Source organism: Herpailurus yagouaroundi, unplaced genomic scaffold (genome assembly GCF_014898765.1).
Source record: "Herpailurus yagouaroundi ecotype Mexico unplaced genomic scaffold, PumYag 181, whole genome shotgun sequence".
In the NCBI taxonomy this organism is placed as follows: domain Eukaryota; kingdom Metazoa; phylum Chordata; class Mammalia; order Carnivora; family Felidae; genus Herpailurus; species Herpailurus yagouaroundi.
The window spans coordinates 27863034-27875073 of NW_024412412.1; the positions used below are offsets into that span (position 1 = coordinate 27863034).

General features: G+C 46.5%; 1 protein-coding gene and 1 long non-coding RNA gene across 6 annotated transcripts in view; one reads left to right on the forward strand and one right to left on the reverse strand.

Moving 5' to 3' along the window:
* Positions 1-3461: 3461 nt before the first annotated feature.
* LOC121039789 (uncharacterized) lies at positions 3462-7201 on the reverse strand. 2 transcript variants are annotated; one of them, XR_005794995.1, is made up of 2 exons: positions 7092-7201; positions 3462-6793 (listed from the first exon to the last, which is right to left on the reverse strand). It is a non-coding gene; the product is annotated as an uncharacterized LOC121039789 (long non-coding RNA). The 2 variants fall into 2 exon arrangements; XR_005794994.1 differs by having other exon boundaries at positions 3462-6832.
* A 143-nt stretch (positions 7202-7344) lies between these two features.
* RBPMS (RNA binding protein, mRNA processing factor) overlaps positions 7345-12040 on the forward strand; it is a 177488-nt gene continuing 172792 nt past the window's right edge. The window contains exon 1 of one of the 4 annotated variants that reach the window (XR_005794991.1): positions 7345-7953. Coding sequence is in view for 2 of the 4 variants with exons in the window: in XM_040490166.1 (XP_040346100.1) it covers positions 7888-7953 (66 nt within the window). In the remaining 2 variants the exon portion in view is untranslated. The remainder of the gene's footprint in view (positions 7954-12040) is intronic. The other 3 variants (XR_005794987.1, XM_040490166.1, XM_040490161.1) reach the window with 3 other exon arrangements.

Below are 12040 nucleotides of genomic sequence, written 5' to 3' on the forward strand. Positions count from 1 at the left end.
GGCACAGAAGCTACAACTCTTGATGGCAAGAGTGGCAATGCATGTACAAAACGGTGACATTTTGGGGGGCCACGTTTGAAGACTAGTTACCACCACTCACTCACCGTATGGCCACAACAATACATGTCCCTCTCAAATAAAAAATACACTTATCTTTCCCTCTAAAACATGAAAATATCCATCCCATTATACATTTGTTCATAGTCTCGGACGGGGGTGAACAAACCACAGAATAAGGGCCAAACCTGACCTGTGGACTATTTTTGTACAGCCCTGTGATAAGAATGGTTTTTATACTTTTAAAGGGGTATAAAAAACAAAACCAAGAATAGGAACCATCACACAAATTTGACCTGCAAAGCCTCAAATATTTACTCTCTGGTCCTGTACAGAAAAAGTTTGCCAACCGCTGGTCTAGGATATCCCCTTTTAAATGGGGTCTAAATGTAGGTGTGGCTTCTTCCTTGACTATGGCTCCTCAGACATGAATTCTCTTGATCTGAAGACCAGTGAACTAAACAAAGTATCTGTCTCTCACATACTCAACATCTAATGGTAAGATAGGGACAGAAAACCTGTAATAGACACTCTCATTCAAAAAGGGGAGAGGCAGGGAGAGCCTGGGAGGCTCAGTTGGTTAAGCATCCCATTTGGCTCAGGTCATGATCTCACAGTTCATGAGTTGGAGCCCCACATCAGGCTCTGTGCTGACAGCTTGGAGCCTGGAGTCTGCTTTGGACTCTATGTCTCTCTCTCTCTCTCTCTGCCCTTCCCCTGCTCACTCACTCTCTCTCAAAAATAAATAAACATTAAAAAAAATTAAAACAACAACAAAAGAGGGCGGGGGGAGAGGGGCACCTGGGTGGCTCAGTCAGTTGAGCGTCCAACTTGGGCTCAGGTCATGATCTCACGGTTCAAGAGTTCGAACCTCACATTGGGCTTGCTGCTGTCAGCCTGTCAGCGAAGAGCCCACTTTGCTTCAGAGCCTCTGTCTCCCTCTCTCTGCCCCTCCCCCACTTGCACTCTCCCCCAAATAAATAAATACAAAAAGGGAAGAAAAGGAGAGGGACATGGAAAGTGACCCATAGCAATTCTGAAATTCATCTGGTCAAATGACACCAGTTCCTTCACTCGGCTCACTCCTGCTCTCTGGAAATGATTCTCAGGGGCTTTATGCTCCATCTTGAGTCATCCTCCCTTTTGAAAACAACCCATCATGGCAGATGAGTAGCGTCCTCAGCCTGCTTCCTGCCTGTAAAGTTGTAGCTCCGGAGGCCTCTTTTCATTATGAACAGTCTCTTTTTCAGTGCAAGCTAGTAGAGATCCTTTAAAAGCCATAGGTTTCATATACTTCAAGTTATAATCATGTCCCTTAGGCAAAAGCCATACTCCTATTTCTTTCCAACGGAGGCCCTTCTCTGCACTGGGCCGGTGTGAGATTGGTGTGGGCAACACCATCCAGATTTTTAGAAGCCCTGCTATCTAGTTGGAAGGATCTACTGGTACCACCTTAAATCTTTGAATTATCAATTTATCTATTGCTGCATAACAAGGTACCCAAACTTAATGGCTTAAAACAGAAATCTGTTATTATGTCACAGTTTCTGTTGATTAGAACACCAAGGCTCTGCTTAAGCTGGGGCCTTTTGCCTCAAGGTCTCTCAAAAGCTGCAACCAAGGTGTCAGCTGGGGCTGTGGTCTTGTTTCAGTCAACTCAGGGTACCATAACAAAATATCATAGTTCTGGAAGTTCACAAGTCCAAGATCACGGTGCCAGCCAGTCTAGTTCTTGGTGAAAGGCTTCTTCCCGGTTTGGGGATGGCCACCTTCTCGCTGTATCCTCACAGAGCAGACAACAGAAGCTCTGATGTCTCATAAGGGCACTAATCCCATCACGGGGGCTCCATTTTCATGACCTCATCTAAACTTAATTACCTCCCAAAGCCTCTAATACCATCACATTGGGGGTTAGAGCTTCATTATATGAATTTGGGGGGGGGGGTACAAACATTCAGTCCATAACAGGTGTCATTTAAGGCTGCACTTAGGAAAGATCCACTTCCAAGCTTGTCACATGGTCGTTGGCGGCAGGATTCAGTTCCTTGTGCATTGTTGGATTGAAAGTGCCATTTCCTTACTGGTGCTTGGATGGAAGCCTCCACTGCTCCTTGTCACATGGGCCGCGCTCTAGGGCCACTGGCATCACAGTAGCTGGCTTCCATCAAAGGTAGCAAGTGAGAGAGTAAAGAGGGTGTGTAAAAAGGGAGCCATGATCTCTCTGTAATCTGATCTTAGAAGTGATATCCATCACTTGTACCAGGCTCTGTTCATTAAAAGCAAGCTCACACTCAAGGGGAGGGGATTGCACAAGGGCTTGAAGACCAGGAGGTAGGGAACATTGGGGGCCATGGTGGAGGCTGCCTACCACAGGATCTTTGAGCTGTACCCTTGTCTTGAACTTCACCTAAGGCCATATCCCCCCCTCCTTTTTTTAAAATGTTTATTTTTGAGAGAGTGAGACAGAGTGTGAGCAGGGGAGGGACAGGGAGAGAGGGAGACCCAGAATCTGAAGCAGGCTCCAGGCTCCAAGCTGTCAGCACACAGCCCGACATGGGGCTTGTACTCAAGAACCAAGAGACCATGATCTGAGCCACCCAGGTGCCCAAAGGTTGTATTTTCATGATCGCACCCTGGATTTGACCTTTGCTCCGAGGCCATTTCTTATTTTGAGAGTTTTGTCCTCTGGAGAAACTAGGAACGACAGTTTTATTTCAAACCCAGGAAGTCCTGGCTTCTTTATGTTTCCTCTAAATTGGGATAAAAATTGAACAGTTTCTTTTTTTTTTTTTTTTGGCTCATCTCACTTGTACTATAAGTATCTGAAAGAAATTCTTCAACTTTTTTTTTTCTAGTTTTTAATATTTATTTTTGAGAGAGAGACAGAGAGCAAGTGGGGGAGGGGCAGAGAGAGGGAGACCGAATCTGAAGCAGGCTCCAGGCTCTGAGCTGTCAGCACAGAACCCGACACGGGGCCCAAACTCAACAAACCTGAGATCATGACCTGGGCCAAAGTTGGACACTTAACCAACTGAGACACCCAGGTACCCCCCAAAATTCTTCAACCTTTACAACATCTATCCAAATATCTCCTTAACCAGATCCACTTGTTCATTAGGTATCTTTTCTATCTTACATGTACCAGCAATCTTGTTCAGCTAATTGTTTTTCCAATGGATAAATCGGGTCCCCCTCTCTCTAGCCTGTTATGACAATACTCAGTGCCCCATAGTAATGCTCTTCACTAGTAGATTCCTCAAAGTTCTTCCAGCTTCCATCCTCCACCTGGTCCCAAAGCCACTGCCACGTGCTCTAAGTTTCTACACACCAGGACGTTACCTCTAGATATGCACTTATGTCTCAGTTATCTATTGCTGCATAACAAGCCACCTTCAAACTCAGTGTTTTAAAACAACGGCATTTACTTTTTGGCTAACAGTTTTGCAATTTGGGCATGACTCCGGAGACAGCTCATCTCTCTTCCGTGTGGCATCAGCTGGGGCAGCTCAGCCAGGGCTGGAGTATCCACTTCTAAGAGAACTCACTCAAAAGGCTGGCAATTGGTACCAGCTGTCTGCTGAGAGAGTTCAGCTGGAGCTGTGAGTCCGGGACCTACTTCTCTTCCACGCGAGCCTCTCCACGTGGCTGCAAGGGTGGCCACAAAAGATCGGAGGGAAGTGATTGAATCTCACAACTATTTAGGAGGTAAAAATCAAGAGGATGTTGCCCAACAATGTGAATATATATACTCCACACTACTGAACTGTGTGATGAAGAATGGCAAATACGGTTGTGTGTTTTTTAAAGCTACAATTATAAACTAATAAATAAAATCGGGGAAGATGATGATGGCCTGGAGGTGTTGGGGGGGGGGTAGGGCGAGAGATGTCAAGGATGACAAAACTCTAAAACATAGCCTCTGGCCTCGAGAACTTTTTGGGTCTAGCAGAGGAGGCAGAAGTGTTAACAGATAATCACAATTCACGTGGTAGATACTGTAGCTTTCTGCTGCCAACACAGGCACAAAACCCATGCCATGCAAACTACCTCAAAATAGATCTTCAATGTCTGCAATTCCCAGAGACATTTAAGATGTAATTATAGGTTTGGATTTCTTAAAGCAAGCCTCAAAATGAACACTGCCAGAGAAACAGAGATAAGTAATAAAACTACAGGTGCGTACAATATTTCCCTTTCAATCTAGTCTGTAACCTTGCAGGCTAGAAGCAAAGCGGTAAAGTAGTGGGCAGGAGAGAAAGCAGATGTTTCGTGGTCATTAGCCCTACTTTCCTAGGATACAAAATCCCTTTGTTGTCTCATGGGTAGCTTGTAGGGCGACTGGAAACTAGTGCTGCTGAGATCTCAGTTTTGAAACTTTCTTTCTTTGAGGTAGTAAACAGGTCAGAAAGATCACTTATATCCTGAATGATCCCTTTCCCCTAAGTTTTATAAACAGCCAAAGTCTATTTACAGATTTTCATTGGGTTTTGTTGGTACTGTATGACCCTACTGTTTTTCCAGGTAAGTCTACGCCATTCTTCATGGGAAGGACAGAAAACAGGAGTCCTTCTTTTCATGGCATATAACCCCCATCCCCATATACTTCTCTGAAAACACCTCGAATGTCATGCTTACCATTGGGATATGTTCTAGGCCTCCCTTTTGTATTGTTAATTGCCTGATGTGTTAGGTGGACCGGCTGAGTGGTGGGATTTTTTATTTTTGAGATCTCATCAGTTGTTTCCACAAATGTTCTCTACCTAGGGTCTCCCCCTGCAAAATAACGACTAAAGATCACTACCATGACTCTGCTAGTGCCCTCGTGGGGGCTCTCCATGCTGAGACGCCTCCACTAATTCAGACCCTTCTGCAGGGTCTTGGAAGGATGATGATGTCATTCATGCCTGAGAATCAAGATCTGGTAAGATTTAATGTGTTCATTCATTCAAAAATAATTACTGAATGCCTACTATGCATGAGGCACTATCTAGATGTTGGGAACACAACAATGAACAAATCAAGATTCTCTCATTGCCCGTATTTTCATTTTTTATCCCAGAGGTTTTTAACTGTTAACAATGGACAAAGTGCTGGCTTGGATTAAAGACAAAGGAATCAGGTTCTACATTTGGAATTAAGCCACATTTCCCTGGGTGGGGGTAGGGGAGGTTCTCCCAGCATCCTGGAATCCTACAACATCTTCCACCTACTCATAAGTGGAGTCTGACTGGAACCATCAATGACTAGATCAATTGTCATTTTTCTTGGGCCTTTGCCAGGCTCCAGAAAGACAATATCTTTCTGTGGAGTGTATTCAGTAACAGGCACTGGCCAAGGAGGGCAAAGTGCCGGCAGTATCGGAGGCACAGGGGCCAAGACCACCACTCAGCCATTGATCAGGAAGACATTGCCCCCTCGTGGTTCCTTATGTAACTGAGGGAGGGATTGGGAATGGACTGGGCTGTCCAAGTTTCCAGATTAATTGTGGCCCTTGCCTCTTCCGAACTCCCATTGCAATTTCGAGATTCTTGGTTTATTTTCATCCAACATACACATTTTCTCCCATAGAGAGACATGACATCAGGACAGCAATTAAATCTATCAAAATCTTCCGACTCCCCCTACCCCCCCAACCCAAGGAAAATCCAATAGGTAAATCGATTTATTACCACTCTCTCTCTCTCTCTCTCTTTTTTTTTTTTTTTTGTCACCATGCTCTGAACACAAGTCTTTTCTTTGCTTTCTACAATTTCAACCAGAATCCCTGGAGTTGTTTTGGGTATCTTGTCTCTAGGACACCAGTTTAAACTCCCTAAAAGCAGGAGTCTTATCTTCACCCCCAGCCCCACCCCACTCCTAGCAGCACTTAAACCAGTATAGGGTGAAGAATGTTGGGGGGGGGTGAGGGGCAGAGAGAGATAAACAGTGAAGCAAGCCAATAATTAGAAATTGTGATTGGTGCTGTGCTGGAAAGGAACAGCATGCTGTGTGAGACAATTCCTGGGCATGGGAAGTTAGGGAGAACCTACTGATATAAGCAGTTTAAAATTTGTGTTTATGATACAGGAATGGAGAAGCTCTCTATGACCCCGGAAAAGTGGAAATTTCCTTAATGTTAGGTTCCATGTACTGCCGACTTAAACTGGGCAGGAATGGATGCTGGGTGCTGTACTGTACCAACCTGTAATGTCCTCTGATTGCAACCCCCTGGGAGGTAACTGGAACTATTCCCATTTCACAGGTGAGGAAACAGAAACCCACAGTCCTTCCGAGGTTGGTGCATAAACAGGCGTGCTGTGCTGACCTCCCAGAATGCTGAGCCCTCTTCCTTCTTCAAGCTGCTTTGACCCTCTCTGAAGATCATCTGTGTTGGCCTCCAGTTCGGCGGGCTTGAGGAACATTCACTTAGCCAACAAATATTTACTGATTGCTTCCTATATACCAGGTAGCGTACTTAAATGGCCGTGGGATTATAAAGATAAACAGGGCACGGTGTAGTCTAGCAGGGAGGCTCTCCAGAAGAGTAAGGGAGGCAGTCAGGTAAACAAATAATTCCAGAACGGCCTGATAAAGGCGGTGAGAGGAGCCTGAGCAGGGGCCCGGCCGGTGCGGGGAGGCTGGAAGGTTTGGGAGGACCCGGCGTTGGCGGGGGGTTTGAAGCTGTGTCCTGAAAACGCTGGCCCGGAGCGGGGGGCCCCAGGACGTCGCTCGTTCCCTCGCATCCTGTCATCTCAAGCTGCCAACTAGGAGGGCAGGAAATGGGTGTAAGCCGGTACTGAAAAGGAGGGGCAGGCTTAGGGATAGGGGTGCGAATCCCCGCGGGAAGCAAGCCCACGGCAGTAGCCCATCACACTTCCCGGGCGTCGCGCTGGCTCGGCCTGGCTCCCCGAAGCCCCTCTCCAAGCTGGCGCGCACCGCCACGCGAGTTCGCCAACTCCGGCCCGGCCCGGCCACCGGGGCCCACGGGGGCGCGAGGGAGCTGGAGGACCCGGCCTCCTTCCCTCCCCCGCCTCGGCCCTCGCCCTACGACCTACCGCGGAGCTGGGGGCTGGGGTCGGCCGCTTCCGCCTGCCGCCCGCGGCCCCTCCCCGGCGCGCGCCATCCGGCCGCGGGGCAGCCGCCCCCGGCGCAGCCCCTCCTCCCGCTGGGGGCTTCTCAGTCCCGCGTCCCGTCCCTCTGGGCTAAACCCGGCGGCCCTCGTCTAGGGAGGGAGGAGGGGGGAGGAGGAGGAGGAGAGGGAGGAGAGAGGGGAGGGAGGAAAGAGAGAGAAAGGGAGCTGCTTGGATCCCGTACTTCCCAGAGCCTGCCTGGAGCGCGCACTCAGCGGCTCTCCGGGTCCCAGCGTCCCAGCCGTGGCCCGCGCCCCGCACCTCCTCCTCCTCCTTCGGTCTGGGCACCCCTCGCCCCCTCCCTCCGGCCCCCGCTAGGCTCGGGCAGCGGCCGCCCCCAGCCCCTACTCGGCCACCTCCCCGACTCTCTGGGCTCCCTCCTGGGACGCGCGCCCTCGCCCCATCCTTTCTTCCTTCCTTCCTTCCCTTGCGCCCGCCCTCCCTCTCCAGGTCTCCCTCCCGGGTCCCGATTGTCTCCGTCCCCTTCCCAGTCGGCCCGCGCCTCGCCCTGCCCCGTCTCTCCCTCGCACTTCCTGGGTCGCCCGCCGCCGCAGTCTCGCCTCGCCGCGGGAGTCCGAGCCGCCGGTGCCCCGGCTCCAGCCCCCGCAGCCCGCGGCGCCCGTCCGAGGGAGCCCCGGCGCCCGGGGAAGGGAAAAGTGGGCGAGCGCGCCCTCGCCCAGCCCCGCGCCCCAGCCCTGCCCGGCGAGGAAGGACCGGGAAGATGAACAACGGCGGCAAAGCCGAGAAGGAGAACACCCCGAACGAGGCCAACCTTCAGGAGGAAGAGGTACTGAGGGGGCTTGGTGCGGCGGGGGGTACGACCTGGGGCGCCAGACGCGCGGGCTTTCTCCAGAGTGCGGCCGGCCGGCCCCGGGGCGCCGCAGCCGAGGGTTTGGGAATTGCCCTTGTCCCGAGGCACAGCCCCAAATTGTGGCCCCGAGAGGGGCTCTCTTCGGAGAGCGAGTTTTTGTGGGTTCCAAAAATTGCGTAACTTTAAGGACTTTTCGGAGACTTTAGTAAGTATAATGCTCAGCTTTGTTTGCGTAGGATTTTAAAAGCGGAATCGAGAGCTGGCTCCTGGGTAACCTCCGTTTACTGGGACCCGGAGGGTCAGTTCTTAATTCTGCGACCCGGGCTGGAAGTTGTGGGGTGTGTTTGTGTGGTGTAAGGAAGGAACTCGGGGCGAGTTCTCGTCAAGAGACACCTTCTGTTCCCTACCTTCTCCGCCCCCCCTCCCTTCAGTGTTAAAAGTTCTCGGTGAAATATCTTTCCAGCCGAGGCATTTCGAATTAATAGATAACTCATCAGCTGCATTCTTCTCTGGTGAGTCAAAGACCCCGAATCTGGATGATTAGGTTTTGTAAATTTAGGGGCGATGCGGCTGCGGGGAGCAGAATAAAAGAGTTTAAAACTTTACAATTCACCAAACGATCATCGAGGCTGTTTTAATAGGACTTTGACTTCTGAGCGTAAATTTTATGTGATGCGTCCGTAACAACATTAAAACTTGCGGCTGCGGAGCGTTCCTTTGGTAGAAACAAAATTCGGTAACTGGTGGGTTTCAGAATTTTGTAGTTAGGTATCTGTGGTATCCGATTAACGTACCTGCAGGAACAAAGCTATTTATCTGGAGTCCAGGAAACAATATTTTTTTCGCCTACTTTTGAAGATCCCACATAGCTGAGTTCTTAAACGTTCTAAAAAGAACTTGTGTGTATGTGTAGATGCAAGAAAGTATGCATGTAGACATGAACCATAAAGCATTCTTACAAGTGTTGTGTCCCAGTATATGAAGTCTACAGAATGGTAAACTGATTAGGAGGTTGAGATTATTATGGAGATAATGTGTTGCGTGCCAACTAAGATTCTGATAGTGAAACCGAATGTTGGGGAGGATTTAATTTAGTGAGGGTAAGCCTTCATTGTCCACTTGTGAAAAGGGAACGTTTAAAATGAAGACCATGCAAATCAATGCAAAACACAAGATTTTACTCTTAGCACAGTTGTATGGGGGCAACCCACCTGAATTGCAGTAAGCTGAAAATTGCCTTCACACCTGAGGATAATTGCATTTTATTTTCACCTATTACTTTGGCAAGTGTTATTTACATGCTAGTTCTTTACAACTACTGACCTTCCTCCTTCCTTTTCAAAGAGATGGAGACTTGAATTGAGTTCCAGTTTTTTCTTGAATCTTTCGGGCTCCTTTGCCATTTATTTTCCCTACCACTGAAATAAAATTTAAAAAACGACCAGTGTGCTTCTAAGGAGTTGCTGTATCTAATTCACCTAACACACCAATTACTTCAGAAACCTTTCTCTATTTCACTTAGATGGGCAATCTGTTTATTTCTAAGGGTACGGATGTATTGTGTGGAACCATCTTTCTCTGTTCACCCCATTGAGAACACTTGCCAAATGGAAAGGTTAACCAGGCAAACCAAAGGCTTTTTGGCTTCTGGTGGGTAGCAAAAAAAGAGGTTTATATGTTCCAAAACCATAACGTACTTGATAAAGTTGAGAGAAATGTCAAATTTCTTTTACTTAACCCATCTCGGCCTCACTGCCACCAGGACTGAGGTGTCGGCCCTGTTGCTGGGGCGCCTTAATGTGTGAGGTGTGCAAGCACAGAACCACAGGTGAACTTAGTGCAGTTACTGCCTCTTACCTGTTCTGTTGCCCTGACAATGTCCCTTTTCAGGTGGGAATGGCATGTGGCTTGATGACGTGTAAGTTTTGGCAGGACAGTTGTTTTAAAACTAAGTGGACAGTTAGGAAGATTTCAGAACCCAACTCGTAGAAGAGGTGGAGTGTAAAGACAGATACGCCATGAAGAGAGAAGGTTTATAATGTTAAAAATTCAGGAAAAGAAAGTAAATAGGCCTTGAATGATCCAGGTAATTTTGCCCTAATTCCCTGTTTTGAGTTTGTTTTATTTTTGATAAACTCTAACCTCTTTTTTTTTTTCTTTCTTTCTTTCTAACCCTGAAAACCACAAGTAAAATAAATATGGTATTTGGTGAGTCCCATTAATGTGCTCAGCATTATACAAAACCACCGCACTGGACCCTTTCCCTGCCCACCCAGCGATCAGCAATTTGTTCTCCAACACATTTAAAAGCCTTGGCTGAAGACTCTCATAAACAGAACACACACATACAAAATGCATATACACATAATGACAAGAGAGGGGGAAAAATGTGTTTTGTTGTTTCTGGTGGCCATTGAGATGGCTTGGAAAAGCCAAGTCCAATCATCATTAAGAGAAAATAGTTTATTTCCTAGAACATAAGGGTAATTTAGGCTTTCTCTACCACTTTAGAGAATCCAAGGGGTTTTTTTTCTATTTTTTTAAATGCGTTCCTCTTCTCTTCCAGTACACGTTAGCCCTGTTTGAGAGCTTTTAAAGCTTACTCTAAAATAAGTGACGCCGAAACACTTATTTGGTTCCGACTGTGTAGACTGAACGGTCCAGGATTTAGGAGAATTTTTGCAGCTTTTTGGGGTTGGAAGTTTGAGAACTTGGACAGGACATAGACTTCTGCTTTGGATAGTATTTAAAGCTTTGAGGAAAAATTCTTTTTCAGCTTTGGCTAGCTGTGACAGAGATAATACATCTGGCTTTCTGGATTATAGTGTGCTATACATGTGTATTTCTCTGCAAGATGTCCCATTAAAGAAAAGCCAGTTGTCAAAATCTTACTGGGATCTGAGATTTGTAAGGCTTATGGATAGGGCGTTAGGTAATTTCTTATATCATTTTTCAGTTAGTAAAATAATTCCCAGAATTTGCATGTAATTTTGGACTAGGTAATATTGTCTTTCAACACCTTTGGCAGTTTATACTGGACTAGACTTTATTAAAGTTAATGTATATATAATAGACTCAATTATTTGTCTTGAGTTTTTATATATCAAGACTTTATCTGGTAGTAAATAGAAATTTTTGATCACTTAACTTTCAAAATAGGTTTTGTTTTTGTTTTTGAAATCAGATAAATCTGTAATTTGGTTTTATTTTTACTTTTATCCAGGTCATGTAGTATTTTTCAGACTGATCACAAATCCTTTCTAAAAGGTGTTTTATTATGTTGAGGCCCTAGTGTCAAAGAGCAATTTTTCCTTAAATTGATCTGAACTTGTACTTAAAACTAGAAAAGCAAAAAACTTGGCATTGTTGGATAAATGACTGAAAAGATGTTTGGCAGATGTTGGGTAGGAATCCTGTAAAGTTGGTTCTTTACAAGCGAATACAAATCTTTACCTCTTTGCTTTTAAAGTGCTTAGTGGAGCGTCTGACTGGCTCAGTCAGAAGAGCTTGGAACCCTTGATCACGGGGTCGTGAGTTCAAGCCCCACGTTGAGTATAGAAATTACTTAAAAAAATACCTTAAAAAGAAAGTGCTTAGTAATCTTGCCCAAATATTGGGGTCATGAAGGAAAACTTGTTCCTCTAATTGGCACACAGAAAGGGTATCATATCAGTGTGTGGCAACCTCAGGTTTTCAATCGGGTGTTAAGATTAGTCTACGTTATGACTTGGACAAAGTGCAGAATGGTTTTATACAGTTTATCCACATTTGGAGTCTGTTACTTCAAATCAGATCTAATGCAGCCCTGGAATAGGGTTTGGTGATAGTGTTTTAAATGAAAACATGAAGATTTCCTAGTAAAGTGTCCGTGAGCATTGCAAATATGGCATGCACTTCTGAATTACTATTTTTCCAGAAGTGGTCTTAAAATTTCCCTCCTACACCCTCGTGCTCTTGTGCAGTCTTTGTTTCCATGGCATTTGTTTGTTGGATGGATCATTTGATAGGGTAGAGATTTGATAGGGTAGAGATTTGATAGGGTAGAGATTTGATAGGGTAGAGA